The 23,567-nt window shown below is 39.4% G+C and overlaps 1 protein-coding gene and 1 non-coding gene across 7 annotated transcripts in view; one reads left to right on the top strand and one right to left on the bottom strand.

Annotated features, from left to right (window-relative positions):
- Positions 1-23,567, bottom strand: part of LOC100353059 (transmembrane 9 superfamily member 2) — a 95,221-nt gene that overhangs the window by 63,989 nt on the left and 7,665 nt on the right. For 3 of the 6 annotated variants that reach the window (XM_070066947.1, XM_089323771.1, XM_089323770.1), the window contains exons 4-6: positions 20,568-20,695; positions 20,245-20,374; positions 6,427-6,554 (exon numbers count right to left, since the gene is read on the bottom strand). In XM_070066947.1, the coding sequence (XP_069923048.1) occupies positions 6,427-6,554; positions 20,245-20,374; positions 20,568-20,695 (386 nt within the window). Of the gene's footprint in view, positions 1-6,426; positions 6,555-11,409; positions 11,499-20,244; positions 20,375-20,567; positions 20,696-23,567 lie in introns of all 6 variants that reach the window. The other 3 variants (XM_070066948.1, XM_089323772.1, XM_089323773.1) reach the window with 2 other exon arrangements.
- On the top strand, positions 22,069-22,175 carry LOC127485109 (U6 spliceosomal RNA). Its single transcript, XR_007912283.1, has one exon. It is a non-coding gene; the product is annotated as a U6 spliceosomal RNA (small nuclear RNA).

Here is a 23,567-nt window from a genome sequence, read left to right as displayed (position 1 = left end):
TTCTGGCTATACTTTGAATGCAGAACTCAAGGTCTGCCAAGGGATTAGGCTGGATATGGGACATGAGTGAAAAGTGATAGAAAGGACAGAAGCAACTGGAAGGATGTAATTGCCACTCAGTAAGATGGGGATGACTGTGGGGAGCAACTCGGACTAGACTAAGTTACTGGAATTAAGACTTATTCTATGCATCTGCTCTCCCACAATATGGCGCTGGGAGAGGAGTAAACAGCTTCTACGCAGCTGCCTCCAGTTCAACCAATAACCTGCAGGAGCTGATCCTGCTCCTGATTGGAGGAGAGCAGCGTACTCGGCGTGTGGGTAGCAGAGTTGGGATTGGTGGAAGAGGACTATAAAGGAGGAGAGAGACAACATGCACCAGGAATATCTGGAGGGAACATCCGGATAACATCTGAGCAGCCCCCGAGAGAGAGCCAGCCGGCGGTGTGCCGCTCCCCCGCGGAAGTGGGGAAAGTGGCAGGGGGAGCCGCCCTTCCACGGAGGTGGAAGGGTCGGCAGCCAACCCGGGAAGGACCAGTAGCAAACCCGGGAAGGGCCAAGCAGACAAAAGAACAGCGCAGGGTTTAGTGTCGTTCCTCCGTGAAGAGGGGGAGCGACAGATGACAACAGGAGAAGCACACCCAAGTGGACATGTCAAGTAGACAGTCACATATCTAAGAGTCATCATGGCAATACCATGAGTAGTAGGCAACATCACCAATGCATTAGTATAAATAAAAAGCAGAGACTGAGTCCAAGGGCCCTCAAATACTAAAGGTTGGGGCAACGAGGAGGACACTGAGAAGTGACCAGTGAGATAGGAGAAAATCACAAAACCATGGTCACCGAAAAACCAGATGAGGTATGCATTTAAAGGAAAAAGAGATGATCAATCACGGTACCAGCCAGAGAAATTAGCCAGGCACAACACCTAAAAGACAGCACAATTCAAACAAACAAAAAAGAAATCGTTTTAAAAACGAGGTGGGGTTGGAGTAATCGCACAGTGGATTACACCCACCTGCAACACGGGCATCCCATATGAGCACCAAATCAAATCCTGGCTGCTCTACTTCCAATCCAGCTCCCTGCTAATGTGCCAAGGAAAGCAGCAGCAGATGACCTAAGTCCTTGAGCCCCTGCACCCACATGGGAGACCCCAGAAGAAGCTCCAGGCTCTTGGCTTCAAATAGGCCCAGCTGCAACTGTTGCAGTCATTTGGGGAGTAACTAAGTAGATGGAAGATTCTCTCTCTCTCTCTCTCTCTCCTTCGCTGTCTCTAACTCTGCCTTTCAAATAAATGCAAAATAACCCTTTTTTAAAATAAAATATAAGGGGGCTGGCTCTGTGGTATAGCAGGTAAAGCTGCTGCCTGCAGTGCCAGCATCTCATATGGGCACTGATTCAAGTCCCAGCTACTCCACTTCCAATCCAGCTCTCTGCTATGTCCTGGGAAAGCAATAGAAGATGGCCCAAGTCCTTGGGCCCCTGCACCCATGTGGGAGACCCAGAAGAAGATCCTGCATCCTGGCTTCAGATTGCTGCAGTTCCAGCTATTGCAGCCAATTGGGGAGTGAACCAGTGGATTGAAGAGTCTCTCCCTCTCTCTCCCTCTCTCCCTCTCTCTCCCTCTCCCTCTCCTACCCCCTTTCCTCTCCCTTTCTTTCTCTCTGTGTAACTCTGACTTTCAAGTAAATAAATAAATCATTAAAAAATAAATAAAATAAAACATAAGACTGTAGACCTAGAAAGCAATTAGGTCTAGTTCACTTCTATGATCTTGAGCAGATTGTCTAAATTCTGCAAAAGATAAATTATAACAGTCCTGTCCTCCAGGAGTTCCATAAATGACCTTAATAGTGATTAGATAAAATTGTTATTGGATGCACACAGAGCTATTACTATGGGCACTGTGGCATAAATACAACTCTAAAAAAATATTTACTTGACTTTTTCCCCTCAATCTGAGTCTCAGAATATGCGATATGACCATGAAGTATTTTTAACTTTATATAGGTGGTGACATTAGCTTCCTATAAAAACACACTTTGTATGTTTACTGTCTTTCTAATCAAATCATTTCAGACATGAATAGCGATCTTTAGTCAGACCTCACAGTACATGATCCTGAAGTTCTGTTTTCAGATATCAGAAGTGACACACACACAAAAGCATAGACGATCACCCATAACAATCGTAAGGAATTTCCTGACTTCTCTCGGTAGCATGTTAACTCCTATTATTCATAAATGTTCCCTTATTAACTCCCATTTATTTCCTCTTTGCAACAGCTTGTGAAAATACATAAGAATCAAAAATTTTAATTCTTCTCGGATCTGGAAAAAAAGGTGCATATGGAGACACAGGAGACCTCGAATAGCTAAAGCAATCTTGTACAACAAAAACAAAGCCAGAGGCATCACAATACCAGATTTCAGGACATACTACAGGGCAGTTGTAATCAAAACAGCATGGTACTGGTACAGAAGCAGATGGACAGACCAATGGAACAGAATAGAAACACCAGAAATCAATCCAGACATCTACAGCCAACTTATATTTGATCAAGGATCTAAAACCAATTCCTGGAGTAAGGACAGTCTATTCAAGAAAAGGTGCTGGGAAAACTGGATTTCCACATGCAGAAGCATGAAACAAGACCCCTACCTTACACCTTACACAAAAATCCACTCAACATGGATTAAAGATCTAAATCTACGACCAGACACCATCAAATTATTGGAGAACATTGGAGAAACCCTGCATGATATAGGCACCGGCAAAGACTTCTTGGAAGACCCCGGAAGCACAGGCAGTCAAAGCCAAAATTAACAATTGGGATTGCATCAAATTGAGAAATTTCTGTACAGCAAAACAGTCAGGAAAGTGAAGAGGGACACTAACCCACTGTTGGTGGGAATGCAAACTGGTTAAGCCACCATGGAAGTCAGTCTGGAGATTCCTCAGAAGCCTGAATATAACCCTACCATACAACCCAGCCATACCACTCCTTGGAATTTACCCAAAGGAAATTAAGTTGGCAAACAAAAAAGCTGTCTGCACCTCAATGTTTATTGCAGCTCAATTCACAATAGCTAAGACCTGGAATCAATCTAAATGCCCATCAACAGTAGACTGGATAAAGAAATTATGGGACATGTACTCTATAGAGTACTATACAGCAGTAAAAAAACAATGAAATCCGGTCATTTACAACAAAATGGAGGAATCTGGAACACATCATACTGAGTGAAATAAGCCAGTCGCAAAGGGACAAATATCATATGTTCACCGTGATCGGTGACAACTGACTGAACACCAAAAAGGAAACCTGTTGAAGTGAAATGGACACTATCAGAAACAGTAACTTGATCAGCCCTTGTCCTGACTGTTGATGAACAACTTAATACTTTATCCCTTTTAGTATTTTTTTTTTTTAGTTCTACTTAATACTATTGGTTGAACTCTGCAAATAACACACAATTATTCTTAGGTGTTTAAATTTCACTGAAAAGTGATCCCTGTTAAATATAAGAGTGGGAATAAGAGAGGGAGGAGATGTACAATTTGGGACATGCTCAATCGGACTTGCCCCAAACGGTAGAGTTAGAATCATGCCAGGGGATTCCAATTCAGTCCCATCAAGGTGGCATGTACCAATGCCATCTCACTAGTCCAAGTGATCAATTTCAGTTCACAATTGATCATAATGATAGGTCTAAGAGTCAAAGAGATCACATAAACAAGACTAGTGTCTGCTAATACTAACTGATAGAATTAAGAAGGAGAGAATGATCCAACATGGGAAGCGGGATACAAAGCAGACTCATAGAAGGGCAGATGTCCTAAACAGCACTCTGGCCTCAAAATCAGCCCTTAAGGCATTCGGATCTGGCTGAAGAGCCCATGAGAGTATTTTAGGCATGGAAAGCCAAGACACTCTGTCAGCCACTAATTTTAAAAGGATATCCTTTCACTAATATAAAACAGAATTGGAAATCTGCAATTATCAGTGAAATGCCGATCAAAATCACAATGAGATATCCCTCACACCTGTCAAGATGGTTATTTCTAAAAACACAGAAGATAACAAGTGTTGGGGAAAGTACGGAGTAAAAGAAATGCTTGTTCACTTGGTGGAAATGTAAATTTGGTACAATCATAATGGAAAACAGCATGGAGGATCCTGAAAAAATTAAAAAGAGAGCTAGCATATGATCTAGAAATCTCACTACTGGGTATATAAGTATATCCAAAGGAGGTGAAATCAGTATGTCTAAGAGCTATCCATACTCCCATGTTTACAGCAGCACTATCTACAGTAGCCAAGATATGGAATCCACCTAAGTGCCCTTCCCAAAAGAAGAATAGGTAAAGAAAATGTGGTGTGTATATACACTGGAATGCTATTCAACCTTTATAAAGGAGATATTGCCATTAGCAACAATAGGATAAACCTACATGACATTATGCTATCTGAAATAAGCTAGGAATAGAAAGCAAAACACTGCATGACTCACTTTTATTTGGAATCTAAGTCAAATACACAGAAACAGAGTAGAATGGGGTAGAGAGGGAGAGGAAACAGGGAGATACAGTTCAAAGGGAGCAAACTTGCTGTTATGATTATTGAATAACTCTAGAAATCTAATGTACAGCACAATGACCATAGTTAATACAGTGATACTGCACACTGAAAATTTGCTAAGGGAGTAGATTTTAGGTACTCTTCTAACAAAAACAAAGTAGTTATGTGAAGTAAATATATATGCTAACTGCCTTGGCTGTAATAATCATTTCATTATGTATAATGGTGCCAAAACACCATATTGTACATCTTAAATGTATACTTGTTTTTCAGTTTTACTGGAGAGTCTGGGGTTTGGCCTACTGGTTAAGATGCTACTTAGGACTCCTTCATGCCTGAGTTTTCATCATTGCTCTACTCCTGATTCCAGCTTCCTGGTAATGCAGATATTTGGAGTCAGCAGGTGATGACTCAAGTAGTTAGGTTCCTGTCATGCTCATAGGCAACCTGGATTGAGTTCATGGCATTAGTTTCAGCCCAAGTCAGTGGGCTTTATCGACATTTGGTGAGTGAACTAGCAGATGAGTGCTTTCTCCATCTCTGTGTATGTGTGTGTGAGGGTTGTGTGTGTGTGCTTTGCAAATAATTTTTAAAAAATTTCAAACTTTTAGGGAAAAAAACAACAAAATTATGACATCAAGCAAAAGTTGGGAGTACCAGTGTTCTTAACCACTTGGGGTCTGTTTATCTAATGAAATACACATTTTCCCCCAGAAAAGTACACATGAATAAGCATTTCCTGGGGTTGTTGCATCAGGCTCCACATTAAAAACTCTTAATTCAGCCTTCTCATTTTATAAACAATGAAATTAATTCTACCAGAGACAAAGTTAACTTACCCATGCTCAAAAGATTGGCGTAATACTCATTAATTCTCTATTACTTGCCTTTGTCCATCAGCTGCTACAAATGGTAGAACCTTAACTAAAATGCACAGGATAGTAAGGCTACAAACCATGAATTTAAATTTATTTCTATGAACTCAGGGTTAACTTCAAAAATGGAACCAGCAAAGATGACATTAAAATCCAAGTCTCCTAATTCCTTCTTTGGTGTCCAGAAAAGTCCACTATACCTGCCTCCTTTAATATATGTCACTGAATTTTCAAGGGATAATTTCCTCCATCCTAGTGTTTCAGGTTTCATAATATTTTGCCACAATGTATCATGACTTTATAATTATGTGATAACTTCTACTCTTTATCTATCTTAATTAAAGAGTATTAACTGTATCCTTTAGTTTAAAGGATGCTAGAATTGGAAAATTAAAGCTCATCATCCAATCTCCTACTCAATGCAAAATTATTCTTTACAACTCATTGGGCATTTTATTTACTAAGTACTGGGTGCTATAGGGTGCCTAATTGTGCAATATCTAAGAACTGAGTCATCCAGGCTCTTTCTACCTATGTCCAGGAATGAAGAATTCCCTAATACTTGAGGCTACTTATTCAACTGTTACAGGTCTCTAATCATTAGAAGATTCTTTCTTCTACTCAGCTGATACCTTCCTAGTAGATTCTATTAGTGCTACACCTGTCTTCCGAAGTAACACACACCTAAATCGAACTCCTTTATCACATGGCAGCAAGTAAATGAAGAGCTGACACCCTCATTTTTAAACTGTATTCTCTTTCAGACTTCTCACTTATTCCTCACTTAACATGGTATCCAGATGCTTACTCTAGGTCGGAGGGTGAAAATTTACACACTTAGCTTTATGTCTAAGGGTATATTCACATAAGAATCCTAAAAGTAGAAATTCTGGTTGAGAATTTCCATATTTTGGAGTAATTTTTAAATCACTGGAGTTAGTTAAAATGAAATTCTATAATTACCTTTTTGGTTCAATTTTAGCAGCAATCAATCTGGCAATATGTAAATCTGTTTCATTTTCCCTGTGATATATAACAGTAATATCAACATGATTGAAGATATAGAAAGTATTTGTTTTGTTGAATTCAGGCTGCAAAAAGACAAAGACGTTTTAAAGTTTGAACTTTCCACATACACTAAAAACTATACAATCTGATCATATAATAAAGCTTGAAAGATCAGTTCTAAGAAAATTGAGCTATGAATTAAGCATACTGAGGAGAAAATGTAGGCATAAGCATTTGGCCTTAAATTAAAGCATTAGCTAATCCAAAATTTTAAATAATTCTAAAGGAATAATAGTGAAAAACTGTAAAATTTATAAATTCATGTATTTTTCTGAGTTTCAACCACATGTAAACTTTAAAATAATACAAATTAACTTTAAAATATTATCAATATGTAAATTTTAAACAAATCAAGATTTTGGCCTTTACCTATGGTAAAAGTAATGAAGCAAGAAAAATAAAATGTAGATATTGCCTCCAGGTGATGAGATTATAGTTGATAATTTTTCTGCTGTTCCTCTATATTTTCTATACTCTTCAAAGTTTATGCAATGAGATCACTTTACATTTATAATTAGAAGCATCATCAAACAAAAAATTAATTTCTGTGCCTACCAGCCAAAGTTTGTCAGTTCCTTTCCTAGTAGCCACAACTCTCAAGATAATTATCCAGATTTACTACATCAATGCTTCTTAAACTTGAGAAGTTCACAGTCACCCATGGATCTTGTTAAAATGCAGATTATGATGCACTAGATCTAGGGCAGGGCCTGAGGTTCTGCATCCTAACAAGTTCCCAGGAGATTCCAATGTTCCTGGTCCTGACCACACTTGGAGAAACACTACTCTAGTCCAAAAGAAATAGCACTCTTTTTAAAAAAAGATTTACTTTGTTTATTTGAAAGGCAGAGATACAGAGAGAGGAAGAGACAAAGAGACAGAGGAACCATTCAGCCATTGGTTCACTTCCCAAATCATCAAAACGGCTGGGCCTGTGCCAGGCCAAAGCCAGAAGCTTGATCTTGGAACTTCATCCTGGTCTCCCACATGGGTGGCAGGGACCCATGCTCTTAAGCTATCTTCCACTTTCCCAGGCACATTAGCCAGGGAGCTGGATCGGAAATGGAGCAACTGGGAGTCGACCTGCTGCTCATATGGGATGGCAGCAATGCAGGCAGTGGCTTAACCCACTGTGCCACAATGCAGGCCCTGAAATAACACTCTTGACTACTCTTTTTTGATGGGAATGGTTAAGAGAGAATGAACAGCTATTTTTTCCATAGCTATTTCAGGGCAGTTTTGCAATAAAGGCTGTTATAGTTTAGAATGTATTCCCTAAAAAGATACGTTCAGGTTCTAAACCCCAGAACTCATAAGTATGACCTTATTTGGAAATAGAGTCTCTGCAATATAATTAAGGTGAGATCACCATGATGGGCCTTAAACCAATATGACTGATGGCTTTGTAAGAAGAAAAGCTCGGGGCCAGCGCTATGTTACAGTGGGTTAACGCCCTAGCCTGAAGCGCCAGCATCCCATATGGGCGCCAGTTCTAGTCCCAGCTACTCCTCTTCCGATCCAGCTCTCTGTTGTGGCCTGGGAAAGCAGTAGAAGATGGCCCAAGTCCTTGGGCCCCTGTACCTGCATGGGAGACCCAGAAGAAGTTCCTGGCTCCTGGCTTCGGATCAGCGCAGCTTCGCTGTTGCGGCCAATTGGGGAGTGAACCATCGGATGGAAAACTCTCTCTCTCTCTCTCTGCCTTTCCTCTCTCTCTGTAACTCTTTCAAATAAATAAATAAATCTTTTAAAAAAAGAAGAAGAAGAAGAAAAGCTCACAGGAGACAGAGACACCCAGGGAGATTAACATTTGATGACAGAGGCAGATGGGAACGAGATGCAGCAGCAAGCCAAGGAGGAACAAGGATTGTGAGCCATCCCTAGCAGCTAGGAGTGAGGCATGCAATAGAGTGTCCCTCAGAGTCCTCAGCAGGAAGCAACCCTATCAATGCCTGACCTCAGACTTCTAGCTACCAGAAGCATGGAACAGTAAACTTCTGTTGTTTGGAGCCACCCAATTTGTGGTACTTTATCACAGCCCTACCAAATTAATACAAGAGTTAAGAATATAGCAAACTTTGGGACTGACGTTGTGGCATAGTGGGTTAAGCACTGCCTGTGACTCTGGCGTCCCAAACGGGTGCCAGTTTGCAGCCCAGCTGCTCCACTTCCAATCCAGCTCCCTGCTAATGCACCTGGGAAATCCAAGGAAGACAGCCCAAGTCCTTGGATCCCTGTTATCCATGTGAGAGACCCAGATGAAGCTCCTGACTCCTGGCTTTGGCCTGGCAAAACCCCAACTGCTGTAACCATCTGGGGAGTGAACCAGCAGATGGAAGCTATTTCTCTCTCTCTCTCTCTCTCTCTCCCTCCCTCCCTCTTGGTAACCCTGCCTTTCAAATAAATAAATAAATGAAAAAGAACATGAACTTTGCAATCAGATAGCCCTTTGCTAGCTGTGTGACTGCAGACAAGGCATTTAACTACTTCAAGTCTCAGTGTTCTCATTTGACAAAGGAGAATAATAGGATTGCTAAGAGGATTAAATACAATAATGTATGTAAATTATAGTAAGGGCTTAACATAGGAAGCCTTCAATAAATGTTAGCTAATAAGTCATCCAGGCCTTCAATTGTCAGAAAATGAGTATATGGGGCTGGCACTCTGGCACAGCGGGTTAAGCTGCAACGCCATCATCCCTTATGGGCAACAGTTCAGATCCCAGCTGTTCCTCTTCTGATTTAGCTCCCTGCTACTGGCCTGGGAAAGCGGCAGAGGATGACCAGAGTGCTTGTGCCCCTGCACCCACATAGGAGACCTGGAAGAAGTTCCTGGCTCCTGGCTTCACCCTGGTGCAGCCCCAAGCATTGTGGCCATTTGGGGTGTGAGCTGGCAGTTGGAAGACCTCTCTCTCTTTTTCTCTCTCTCTACTCTCTCTCCCTCCCTCCTACCTTCCCTCCCCCTCCCTCTCCTGTTCCCTCTCCTTCTCTCCCTCTCTCAGTAACTCTGCATTTCAAATAAATAATATTTAAAAAGACAAAAATATGAGTACATATGAGCCTTGTCATTGACCATATTGAGTAATCTACAGCACGTAGAACCCTGACTAAGATTAAGAATTATGGCTCTGCAAATCTCAGAATTGAAGTTGATGACCCTGCAGGAATTTAGAGATCATTTAGTCCAGGGATGATAAACAAGAGGGTCAGAGTGGTCTTGTAGGGGAGTATCAGAATCAGCTTGGGATGGGGAGTAAAAACTGCTCACAGAAGCACACTTCACAATTGCAAAAAAACTAGAAATAACAAAAAAAAATCCATCCACTTAATAGATTATGGCATAACAACAGAGGGAAATAAAGTGCAGCTAGATTTTCCTGTGTTTGGTATGAAAGAGGCCCATGCTATATGCTGCTAGAGAGGAAAAGCTCAGTATAGTGGTTAAGGATATGAACTCCACAGTCAAACTGACTAGGTTTGAAGCTCAAGTATGTTCTGTACTAGCTTGTGTGGCCTTGGCCACATTGTAACCTCTCAACTTCTTATTTTCTGTTCCTATAGAAATCGCAGCAATAAATATCTACTGGTTAATACTGTGAGCATGAATTATTTCAAGTACTGTTTGTATAAAGTAAGTACACAATATTATAGACAAAGTGAGGACAAAGCCTTTCGGGATCTGGAGCCTGTGTATCTCTCCAGACTCATCTTCTGCTTGCAATCTGCTACATTACTGAAGAAGGACAGGGGCCTAGCCTAGTGCTTCAGATGCCCACATCAGAGTACCTGGGTTCAATTCCCAGCTCCAGCCTCTGGCTCGAGCTTCCCTCCAATATAGTCGCAGGGAGGCAGCAGTGATGATTCAAGTAACTGTGTTTTATCACCCACATGGCAGACCTGAATTGAGTTCCCAGCACCTAGCTTTGGTCCTGACCTAGGAATGTTGCAGGTATTTGGGGAGTGAACTAGTAGATGAGCACTCTCTCCTCAAATAAATACAAATTTTAAAAGCATTAAGCATTTTTTAAAAATACTAATGAGAATTCTTTATTCTAGTTCTCAAAACACTCCACTCAGATCTCTATTGTCAGTTACTTAAAACTGGAGTTCATATATTTACATATATTTACATGTTTACATCCCATGGGTTCCCTAGTAAATCACAAGACTGGAAAATTTGTTTGGTTCCTTTATTAACTCACTCATTCACTCACCAATTCATCAAGTTTTTTAAATACCTACTATGTTCCAGGCACTTAACTATAGCCTCAGAGCTGAGACCCTGTAGGTAATCAAAAATTACAAGACACGGTTTGGTATACTAAAAAGAAAATGGAATTTGAATAAAAATATCATTGGGCTACAAATGAGAATTTGCCACATAGAATCTTTTGTATGTTAATTCATGTTTCAGAGCCTTAGTTTCCTAGCTGTGTAATATGCAAAGATGTAACACAGCATCTGGCACAGAATAAGCAGATCACTAGTTAGTTTCCTTCTTGCTAGATGCTAAAATTATGCTTTAACATTTTAACTAAATTTCCAATTCCAACCTTACTGGGGCCAAATCTGCTGCTGCTGAAAACTATAAATGCTAAATAAAGTAAAATACATGACTCGTTAAAAAACAGCAGGAACTGATAACAGTGGAAAAACTATGGTACCAAATTCTAAGGGCAATCAGGAAACAACTGAGGTAAGTTAGTTCAGTAGGAAGCGTTGATGTTACTTTTGTCCTCAGGACACATGTAGGTCAGGGCAAACTTGGACTTCAGTTTACACAGGCTGCCTCATGGGATAAGGAGGCAAGAACTCAGGGCCTAGGGCCCTGCTAGGTGAAAAGGTTATCAGATCCTTTGCACAGGAAGACAAGACCACTTACCACTCCCAAGAGGCAATACCCTCAGGGTAAAGTTGAGCCAGAAGTAAACATGTTCCACACCTCCAGTGGATTATGAGAGGACTCCGATGCTAAACAGAACAAGGGAAAAAAGAAAAATAAACCTGTCCTTGAAAAGCGGTGGCTACAGATCAGCCCAAATAGAGATTTCCAGGCTGGATTCCCATTATCTCAGTAGTCCTGGGAATTTTAAGATGTGAAATTCCTTTAAAGTGATCTCAGACTGGTATTTCCCAAAGACACCTTGTAGAAGTTACTGAAAATCCTCTCTGGAGCAAAGTACTTTGATTCTAAGATTCAAAGAAATCCCACAAACAATTTTCAAAGGCAATGAGGAGGTAGACAAAATAATGAAGCACACAAGGAAAAATGATGTCATGAACAAGAACCAGCAGAAATAAATCTGCAAAGATTTCCAATACAGGAATTATCAGAGGTATATTTTAAATTAAATAAATTTAACATTTAAAGAAGTAAAAGCAAAGCCTGAAAGCATATGCATGCAACAAGAAGCTATAAAAACTGACCTAGCAGATTTGAAAAAAAAACTTGTAGAAATGAGAAAGATGTTTATTGAAATTAAAAATGCAATGTAAAAATGCAATGTATATGTTTAAGGCAAGAAAAAGTGAGGATAGAATGTATACACCAGAATTTACAGATACGTAAGAAAAACCTAGCACAAATGAAAATATAGAAGAGGGATTAAGAGACAGGAGGAAATAAGAGCATTTAACATAGCTTCAATTAGTGTCTGAAAAGTAAAGAATAAAACGTCAGACAATGGCTGATAACTCTAGAACTGATAGATAGAAGACAATAGTGCAGAGAATCCAAGGAACTACACACAAGATTAAAAACTAAAACAAATCCATAGCTGACCACATAATGTTGAACCTGACTAAGATAATTTAAATAAAAAGGTGACTAAGATATATGAATGAATGAAAGGACTATAACAAAAATGTATTAGAAAAATTACAACAGTAAAAATACAGACCACATAGAGACTTTTCTAATTTATGAAATATAAGATACCATCATTTGTAAAACATTGTTGTGTTTTGAACTTATAAGAAAAACATTGCCACTTAAACTTTGACATGCTATCAAGTACAAGACACATCCTGGTATTATAAGTGTTAAGATATGGAGAAACATGAAGCTTAAAATCAATGTGATGAGAAATACAAAAATAATAAAACATAAAGGTGTGCATATTTGACACAGTAGTTGAGACACCCCATGGGACTCTCATCCCAGGTTGGAGTGCCTGGTTTGAGTTCTGACTCTTCCACTTCCAATCCAGCTTCCTGCTGGTAGGCAACTGGTGATGGCTCAAATGCTTGGGTCCCCACCACACACACAGGAGACACAGATAGAGTTCCAGGCTCCTGGCTTTAATTTGGCTCAGTCCTGGCTTTTGCAAGCTTTTGGGGAGTGTTGTACAGAATACACACATATAGCTGCTGGAGCAGGTGCTGTAGTGTAGAAGGCTAAGTCTCCTCTTGCAGTGCTGGCATCCCACATGGGCACTGGTTTGAGTCCCAGCTGCCCCAGTTCTGATCCAGCTCCCTGCTAATACACCTGGGAAAGCAGTAGAAGATGGTCCAAGTTCTTGAGCCCCTGCACCCAAGTGGCAGACCTGGAAGAAGCTCCTGGTTCCTGGCTTCAGATAGGCACAAATCCGGCTGTTACAGCCATTTTGGGGAATATACCAGCAGATGGAAAACCTCTCCCTCGCTCTCTCTGTCTCTCCCTTTCTCTGTTTGTAACTCTGTCTCTCAAATAAATAAATAAATCTTTAAAAAAAAAAAAGTTGCTAAGATGCCACTTGGGATGCCCACATACCCCATCAGAATGCCTAGGTACAAGTCCTGGCTCTACTTCCAATTCCAGCTTCCTGCTAACGTGTAACCTGGGAGGCAGCAACTGATAGCTTAAGTACTTGGAAAAGGCACAAATAGGGTGAGCTCTACTACTGTCTCCAGCTTACTTTCCAGGTAGAATTTCAGGCTTTGACACAGGGAAAGGGTACTCAGGAAGAGACTCAGGAAGAATTTCTCTGAATTGAGGAGACAAAGTTCAAATCCACAAAAGTCAAAGAGGTTAGAATTTGTGGGGTTCAAGCCTAGAGTAAAGACAGGTGCACCGAGACAGACTTCTGGACGTACAGAGAAGATTCTACTTATGTTATTAACACATCTGTGGGCCGGCGCCGTGGCTCACTTGGTTAATCCTCCACCTGCGGTGCCGGCATCCCATATGGGCGCTGGGTTCTAGCCCCGGTTGCTCCTCTTCCAGTCCAGCTCTCTGCTGTGGCCCGGGATAGCAGTGGAGGATGGCCCAAGTGCTTGGGCCCCTGCACCAGCATGGAAGACCAGGAAGAGGCACTTGGCTCCTGGCTTCGGATCGGCATAGTGCCGGCCATAGCAGCCAATTTGGGAGTGAACCAATGAAAGGAAGACCTTTCCCTCTGTCTCTCTCTGTCTATAACTCTACCTGTCAAATAAAAAAAAAAAAACACATCTGTGTAAGGTGTTCCCTTTATTGACCTATTGCCTCTCATCTCTAAATCCATGTGTTTTTAAAGAATTTATTTTATAAATTTTTTTTAATTTTTTAAATTTATTTGACAGGTAGAGTTATAGACAGAGAGAAAGGTCTTCCTTCCGTTGGTTCACTCCCCAAATGGACGCCACGGCTGGTTCACTCTCCAAACATGCTGCACCGATCCGAAGCCGGGAACTTCTTCCTGGTCTCCCATGCGGGTGCAGGGGCCCAAGCACCTGGGCCATCCTGAATTGCCCTCCTGGGCCACACCAGAGAGCTGGACTGGAAGAGGAGCAACCGGGACTAGAACCCGGGGCCCTTATGGGATTCTGGCACCGCAGGTGAAGGATTAACCAAGTGAGCCACGAGGCCGGCCCCTAAATCCATGGTTTTTGCTTGCTCTGTATGAAACTAGATTGGGTCCTTTAATAATTTTTTTTTCTCTACAAACTGGCATGGATTGAAGCTTTGTCAGCAGAGGGCGCTAGACAAACATTGCAAATGAAAGGGTTTGGTTTCTGGATTAATGTGTGTTCACAACACCTGGCTTCTTTTTCTCCAGTGTGCTGCAACCCATAATGGATTAATGGATCCAAGTATCACAGCCTAGAGGCAAAAGACATCATATGTTTTCTGATCAAACAACATCTTATCTTGTCAAATAAACCAAACTTGAATCTGGTCAAGTCACTGAAACCAGCTAACAATTTGCAGGAACTACAGGACAGAAGTATTCACAGTGGACTGGATTAAATGATACAGGGATGGACAGATAGATAAGTGATAAATCAAACACAGCAAAAAGTTAATTGTAGAACTAGGTGTTGGGTATGTGAGCATCCACTATAAAATTCTTTCAACTTTTCTGTGCCTTTGAAATGCTCATAATGAATATTCTCAATAGGCCCATTTAAAAAGGTCAAGTCTAAACTGTAGGAAGGATATTTGGGTGATAAAATTACAAAAGAAATTCAAGGAACTGACTACTATAAAAGTTAGAATAGTGATTACCTTGGGGGAAAGAGGGTGTTATAAATGGGCAGAAATGCGTGAAAACTTTCTGGGGTGGCTGGCCAAATTTTATTTGGTAGCCTGGTCAGGTTTCACAAAGGTATTTCCCTTATAATCTTTTATTAGAAGTTGCAATTGTTTTGTGTGGTTTTCTGTATCTGCATTTTACAGCAAGAAATTGTTTTTTAGGTCCCTATCCTTTGACCCAGCAATCAGATATAAATGAATTTATCCAAAAGTAATAGACAATAGTCACAGATGGTTGTACAATAAAGATTTATTGAATGCTTACTATGTATTAAACACTACACCATGCACTTTACAAGTATTGCCTTATGTGTCTTTATATCAATCTTAAGTAATATATACTACTCTTAATCCCACTTTAAAGAGGTAAAAGAATATTTACTACAGTATCATCAATAACAAGTATGCATAAGTAGAGATCATATTGGGCTATATATGTATTATATGTTACATAAATGAAATTAATGGAAATGCATATTATAAAAAAGTTGTGCATGGATTTCAAAAATTTTGCACTGAAATAAATGTATCTTCCTTTAAATATGCATATTTTAATTATACTTTTCATGAACTTTGTTTCATTTGAGGAGAGAAAGATATCTTCCATCCACTGGTTCTCTTCCCAAATGCTCACAATAGCCAAGGCGGGGCTAGGCTGAAACCAAAAGCCTGAAACCCAATCAAGTTCTTAAAGATGGGTGACAGGGACTCAATTACTTGAGCCATCACTGCTCCCTCCCAAGGTTATCATTATCAGGAAGATGGAAGTGGAAGAATAGCCAGGACTTGAACACAAGTAGTCTCATATAGGATGCCAGTGTCCCAAGAGGCATATTAATTGCATGCCCAATGCCCACTCCTAAACTTATATTTTAATGCTATCTTTCACAAATTTTTAAGTACCCTCATATGTTAAAGTGGTACCCAATCAATATAGAGAATCCAGCAGATTTCGCCTACTGATATGTATTGTCTGACACATGCTGCCCTATTAACACATCACAGTTCCCTACAGTTCACAGTGGATCCTCCACTAACAAAGCCTAGCCATGAGCTCTCTCATCTAAACACATTCATGGGATGTGCATTATGGCAATCCCTTGTTTACCTGCAGTATGAATTCCTAGTAAGGTTACAAGATCAAATGAAATGCATTGTTTTAATTTTGTTATTACATTATTATGTGTTATTTTATAAATTTTGCATATTATTGTGTATTACATGTCTATTTAATTTTGCTAGCTATGGCCAAGTGTCTTCCAAGCAGACAGTATCAAGTTACTGTTTTTTTTTTTTTTTTAAAGATTTATTTTACTTATTTGAAAGACAGAGTTACAGAGCTAGGTAGAGCCAGAGAGAGAAATAGGTCTTCCATCCACTGGTTCACTCCCCAAATGACCACAATGGCCAGAGCTGAGCTGATCCGAAGCCAGGAGCCAGGAGCTTCTCTCAGGTCTCCCACGTGGGTGTAGGGGCCCAAGGATTTGGGCCATCTTCTACTGCTTTCCCAGGCCATAGCAAAGATCTGGATTGGAAGTGGAGCAGCCAGGACTCGAACCAACGCCCATATGGAATGCTGGCGCTGCAAGCCGCAGGTTTAACCTGCGGCGCCACAGCCCCAGCCCCTCATTTTACTGTTACACAGTGTGTTTCCCTGCAGTTTAGCCAGCACTAGTTTAACAAGTTTGTGGATCTGAAAGATGAACAATATTATTTCTCAAACTTGTCTCTTTAATTATAACTGGTTGAGGATTGGTTCGTGTTTCTTGGCCATTTAAATTCATTTTTCCACAAAACAGACTGCTGGTTTTGCCTATTTTTCTATTGAGCTGTTTGCTCTTTTCTGATTTGTATGAGGGATCTATGGATAAAAGAAAACAAAAATATCATCCCTTCCTCATCTAGATCACAAATAGTGTTTCTGGGTGGTATCAGTTATGTTTGGACTTTGCTATTTAGTTTACTTGCTGTATAGAAGGTTTTTGTTTTACAATCATTTCCTCCATACTTTCTAGAGCTTGTGTCTTCCTTCTTAATTACATGTTTTCTTCTACTATCTTAATTTTTTTTTAGTATCTACTTTTTTAAAAGATTTTTGTTTATTTATTTGAGAGGCAGTTACAGATAGAGAGAGATATTTTGTCTGCTGGTTCATACCTCAAATTGCTGCAACAGCCGGAGCTGGGCTGACTCGAAGCCAGGAGATTCTTCCGGGTCTCCTACGTGGGTGCAAGGGCCCAAGTACTTTGGCCATCTTACACTGTTTTCCCAGACCACTACCAAGGATGCTGGATCAGAAATGGAGCAGCCAGAACTTTAACCATCGCCCGCATGGGTTGCCGGCACCGCAGGCTGTCTTCCATGCCACAGCACCAGCCCCCATCTTAATGTTTGAAGTGTTAAATCACATGTAGTTCATTTGAGCATAAGGATTAAGGCGAGGACTCACCTCTTTTTCCCCCAGAAACAGTTGTTTATACCAACATCATTAACTGAAGTCTTTGCTGATACGAAATGCCACCTTTGTGATACACTGAAATTTCCAAAAATATTTAGATCCTTTTCTATATTCTCTACTCTAGTCCTCTGCTCTACTCTTCTATTCTTTTTTCTAGTAGTTCTTCAAAGAAATTATGAAAACTTTGACTTCTAACTTGTTAGACAAAGGAAATGAATTACTTTTAAATTGTGATTCCCTCTGTACAGTAAGTTTTATTAGAATCAAATCATGTTCACAATGGTGAGCAGGTTCAATTAATTTAAAAAAAAAGTCCTCTTTTTTTTAGTCAGACAGCCACATTTACCACTTTTATTCTAAGTATCTAACTTAGCAATTCTCAAATGTCTTAGTCTCAGGACCCTCACCCTTAAAAAAGAGTAAGGACCACAAACAGCTTTTGTTTATTGGTTATAGCTCTCTATATCTACTGCATTAGCATTTAAAATGAGATATTTTTAAAACAAGAATACAGAAGCATACATTCCATTAGCCTTCAGAGTGATATCATCACATTTCATGTAGCCTCTGGAAAATTCCACTGTGCACATGAAAGTGAGAGTAAAGAAGGCAAATGACAGCTCCGTACTATTATGAAAATAGTTTTGACCTTGCAGGCTCCCTCAAATATTCTCAGAGACCCCCTCCCCAGACCTTTGAAAATGGCTGGTCTAATTATTCCCACCAATATGAACAATAACACTACAAACACTATCGACAGCTATTCTGAGACTTGCCTGAAGCTCTAATTTTGCTATTAAAAGGAACATTATGTGTGTGGGGGCTGGAGGGAGAGGACATCAACATCCATCTAAAATAAATACCCTTAAAAGAAAAATAAAATTCATAAGAATACCTCTATTTATAAAAAGCATAACAATAAAAGACAACTACTAGTTTTATTTAAGCTTCTACTTAACATCAGTAATTTTAGATTGGCAATGTACACAGGTTAATGAAGTTAGTGCTACTCTCGCCAGCTAGGGCCCATTCATCCTATTGGTCTCTTTGTTATTCACAGACCTGATCTTCAAAAATGCAGTTCTTAAATGTTCCCAAACAACCCACTTTCACATATGTTCTTGAACACAGACTATATTAATGAGAATTTCTCCTTTTTATTCACTCTTCTCTTCTGCCAGTTTACCCTTGCTTTGAAAGAACCATCAGTTAAGCAGTTGTTTGCCGCTTCTCCTCCCATATTCCCTATCTCACTGTTTCCATTGTGATGACTGCATACCACTGGGGATATATGAGGTGATATTAGGCAGGAGATGGGAAAATAATTTTCACTTTACTAAGTTTACTTGAAATTAAATGAATAAAAAACGTGAGTAGTACTTTCAACCTTTAATTTGTGGGATATAATAGTTTTCTTTCCAAATAAAACTAAATTAAATAATGTATTTTTTAAGACAGATGAATAACAATACAGGTATTTCACATACAGCAGAAATTACCACAGTGGTACATCACTGAAATTTAAGAAAAACTGCCCTTTTCTCTGGAAAGAAACAATGAAGAGTACTAAGACTACCATTAGGTAGACAACCAGCCCAGAACCTAGGAGTCATCCTGTACCCTCCCTCATCCTTCCTTAACAGCCCCATTGTGAAGCATGTGAAATCCCCACATAGAAAATAAATGAAAATTCCAGCTGTCCTGGTTAGGCTCTTCCATGTCCATTCAGTCCTTCTACCCTCTGCTCCAGCCCTAAGACTGTAAACTCTGAGACTATTTCAGGCAGCCCTCAAGGGCAAAACTATTTTCATAATAGTACTAAGTTGTAATTTCCCTTCTTTAGTCTCTGTAACCCTAGCAAGAGAGCCATTCTGAAGATTAGATCAGTCACTACATGTGGAGTGATATAGCATTGCTCCTGGCACACAGCAGGAATTCAATCCTCTTTTCCCTAGCACCTGGCTTCTACTGACCTCATGTGTAGCTTCATCTCTAGCTGAACCCCCTAAACCTATGCCATAGACATAATCTACCACTTGCAGTTCCCCAATGACAGTACACTGTTTCAGGTATTCAACCTCTTGATAAAACTAATTTCTCTTCTAAAAATAATCACCCACCTATTTGCCTGACAAATAATTTTCCCCTATCATTGGATCCTCTTCATTCCATAGTCTTCTATCATAATATAGTTTATCGTGTTGATTTATTTACATTTCTATCTTCCTACTTAGGACTGTAGATTTCTAGAAGACAGGGACAATAGTTCCTTCTCTTTGTGTCTCCAACTTGTACCACAAAACTCAAAAGATGGTAGGGGTCTGTTAATGTTTGTTGAACAACTACAATAGAAAGTGAATTGTGGGGCTGGCACTGTGGCATAGTAGGCTAAGCTTCCACTTGCAGCAATGGCATCCCATTTGGGCGCTGGTTTGTGTTCCAACTGCTCCTCTTCTGACCCAGCTCACTGCTAATGGTTTGGGAAAGCAGTGGAAGATGGCCCAAATGCTGGGGCTCCTGAACCCACATGGGAGACCTGGAAGAAGCTCCTGGCTCCTGGCTTTGGATCAGTCCAGCTCAAGCTGTTGTGGCCGTTTGGGGAGTGAACCAACAGATGGAAGACCTCTCTGTCTGTCTCTCCCTCTCTTTGTCTGTAATTATGCCTCTCAAATAAATAATGAATCTTTTAAAAATAAATAAATAAAAATAAAGAAAGTGAATTGTGAGGCAACATTATTGTATTTCTATAGTAAGTTCTCAACACTTACCCTGTTAATGCAATCATCATTTGCTTTGCCACTTCTGGTAATGAAACAACCAATGGGAAATCCTCTTGTACAGTGTTTTCTTCCATCTTTTGTATCACGACACCATGTTACTGGCATACTATCAATAATCCTAGGTATAAATATTTTTAAAATAGAAGATTTAAGAGGCATTTCATGTCAAACAATACAAACATCATCTTATTTAGATTTAAGTTCATATTTTAATCAAATTCAAGTCACATAAAATATAGAAATATCAATTAGCGAAGCACTTCTGAAAGGAACCGAAAGATTAAGTTGTGTTATTTCAAAGCCAAACGTACCAATGATGTTGATAATTCAGGCGTATTCCGTTCCTCAAGAAATTCAGGTGTTTCTTTTGTTCTTTATTTATTGCATTGTAAGTTTTTACACAAACACTCACACATGTTTCTGTTTTATTAAAAGATAACTGTTAAGAAAAAATTTAAAATAATAAGATATTAGTTTACACTTTATAAATCAAGTGTTACAAAATGACCAATTTATCTTTAATATAAAACTGTCTTCAAAGATTTCAGTATGCCATCATTCTCAACATTGTCTCCTCCAAGCTTCAATCCATAACTGAAATGATTACTCTAGACACATGCATGCACACGTGAGGGTGATGCTTTCATCTACTGAACAGAAGAGTTTGTCTTCTTCCATAATATACAAGGTGAAATATACAATCCACTGTAGCTTCATAAAAACTACCCTGACATAAAACTCTTCACTTTTTAGGGGCTGGTGCTGTGGCATAATGGGTAAAGCTGCCACCTGCAGTGCCAGCATCCCATATGGGCGCCGGTTCAAGTCTGGTAGCTCCACTTCCAATCCAGCTCTCTGCTATGGCCTGGGAAAGCAGTAGAAGATGGCCCAAATCCTTGGGCCCCTGCACCCACTTGGGAGACCTAGAAGAAGCTCCTGGCTCCTGGCTCCTGGCTTCACATTGGCACAGCTCCAGCCATTGCGGCCAACTAGGGAGTGAACCATCGGATGGAAGACCTCTCTCTCTCTCTCTCTCTCTGCCTCTCTTTCTCTCTGGGTAACTCTGACTTTCAAATAAATAAATAAATATTTTAAAAAGTGATAATAAAATTGATTGTAGTGATGTTTGCACAACTCTATGAATATATACTAAAAAGTATTGAATTAGAAACTTTAAGTGGGTAAATTATATGGTATGTAATTTGTCTCTCAATAATTATGCTACCAAAAATGGGATTATAAAGTATTCAGTACTTTTTAATATGAAATATCTTATGTATAAAGTATAGTTATGAGGATTAAGAATGTAAAGTGTCAGTGTTATTAATCAGGAAATTATGAGCAAGAATTAACAATGAAAAAAAAAAGCATGAATAGCACTTCATGTCTTAAAATCATACAAATATTAACCCAAAAAAATCTTTGTTGGCAGCTAAGTTGAACAACACTGTCAGGTTTCTTCAGTCCAAGACAAAGACTTTCTTAATAAAGTCCACTTTCCTGTGAGAACAATACTCTATAAAGCTATTGTGTGCAACTCTTATCATCAAAAAAAAAGCTAATGTCAGACACATAAATCAATGTAACAGATCAAGAGGAATTTGGAAATAGACCCTTACAACTATACCCAAGTCATTTTTCACAAAGGTGTAAAAGTAATTCATGGAAGAAGGATAGTCTTTTGAACAAAGAGTGCTGAAGCAATTAGCCATCTATAGGCAAAATGATAATAATAATAATAATCTCGACCTAAACTTCACATCTTATACTTAAAAATAAAACGAAAAATTATAAAACAAAGAAGAAAGTATAGTGCTCATTTTGGCAGCACATATGCTAAAATTAGAATGACACAGAGAAGATTAGCATGGCCCTTGCACAAGGATGACACAAAAGTTCATGAAGCATTCCATATTTTTATGGAATCAACCCAAATGTCAGTCAACTGAAGACTAGATAAAGAAATTATGATATGGACACCATGAAATCCTGTCATTTGCAACAAAATGGATGAAACTGAAAAACATCATACTTAGTGAAATAAGCCAGTCCTAAAAGGACAAATACCATATGTTCTCCCTGATCTGTGATAATAGAGAACCTAAAAGGAAATCTATAGAAGTGAAATTAACACTTTGAGATGTGATGACTTTGAACAGCCCTTGTCTTGACTGTAGAAGAACAGGTTTTTTTTCCATACTATTTGTTGAACTCTTTACTTAGAGTTAATCTAATGTCTATAAAGTAAAAATGAAAATAGATCTTAGTAAAAAATAAGAATGGGAATAGAAGAAGGAGGAGGAAACAGGGTGGTAGGGTAGATACGGTGGGAAGAATCACTATGTTCCCAAAGTTGCATTTATGAAATGCATGAAGTTTGTGTATACCTTAAATAAATGATTTCTGGGGGGGAAAGAGAAGAATAATAAGAAAAACTTTAGTATCTAAAGTTATGTGAAATGTTTAACTTAATACCAAAAGCAGTCCTTAAAAGGAAAAGTTGGGGCTGGCACTGTGGCGCAGTGGGTTAACACCCTGGCCTGAAGTGCCAGCATCCTATATGGGCGCCAGTTTGAGACCCAGCTGTTCCACTTCCGATCCAGCATTGTGGTATGGCCTGGGAAAGTAGAAGATGGCCCAAGCCCTTGGGCCCCTGAACCCTCATGGAAGACCCCGAAGAAACTCCTGGCTCCTGGCTTCAGATCGGCGCAGTTCTGGTCATTGTGGCCAATTGGGAAGTGAACCATCGGATGGAAGGGATGGAAGACCTCTCTCTCCACTCTCTCTCTCTCTCTCTCCGCCTCTCCTCTCTCTGTGTAACCCTGACTTTTAAATAAATAAATCAATCTTTTAAAAAAAGGAAAAGTTAATCATTGAACCTTATCAAAATTTAAAACTGGCTTTGTGAAGATATTGCTAAGATGTTAAAAATATTCCCTTTATATAAATAAAATTAAAAATAAAATAAATGAGTGTCAAAAAAGGATGAAGATGTAATCTACATGTTGAGTGAAACTATTGGCAAACTGCTGTTGCAAAAATAGACTCACATTGAGAATGTACTAAAAAGTTTGAAAACCACAAAAGAACAAATAGTATAATATGCACAAAAAGGGAGAATTTTCACTGATGAAGATATACAGATGGAAATTTAGCACATGAAAATATGTTCATCATCATTAACCATTAGGAAAATGCAAATTAAAATTACAATGAGATATCACTATGCATCTATCAGCTTGGTTAAAATTAAAATAGTGACATCAAGTGCTGACAAGGATATAGAGAAACTGGACTACAAGTACTGTTGC

This window comes from Oryctolagus cuniculus, chromosome X, assembly GCF_051225735.1.
Source record: "Oryctolagus cuniculus isolate XC-2025 breed Fujian yellow rabbit chromosome X, ASM5122573v1, whole genome shotgun sequence".
In the NCBI taxonomy this organism is placed as follows: Eukaryota; Metazoa; Chordata; class Mammalia; order Lagomorpha; family Leporidae; genus Oryctolagus; species Oryctolagus cuniculus.
Note: the sequence above shows the minus strand (reverse complement) of the source record. Positions and strands in the feature narration are given on the sequence as shown.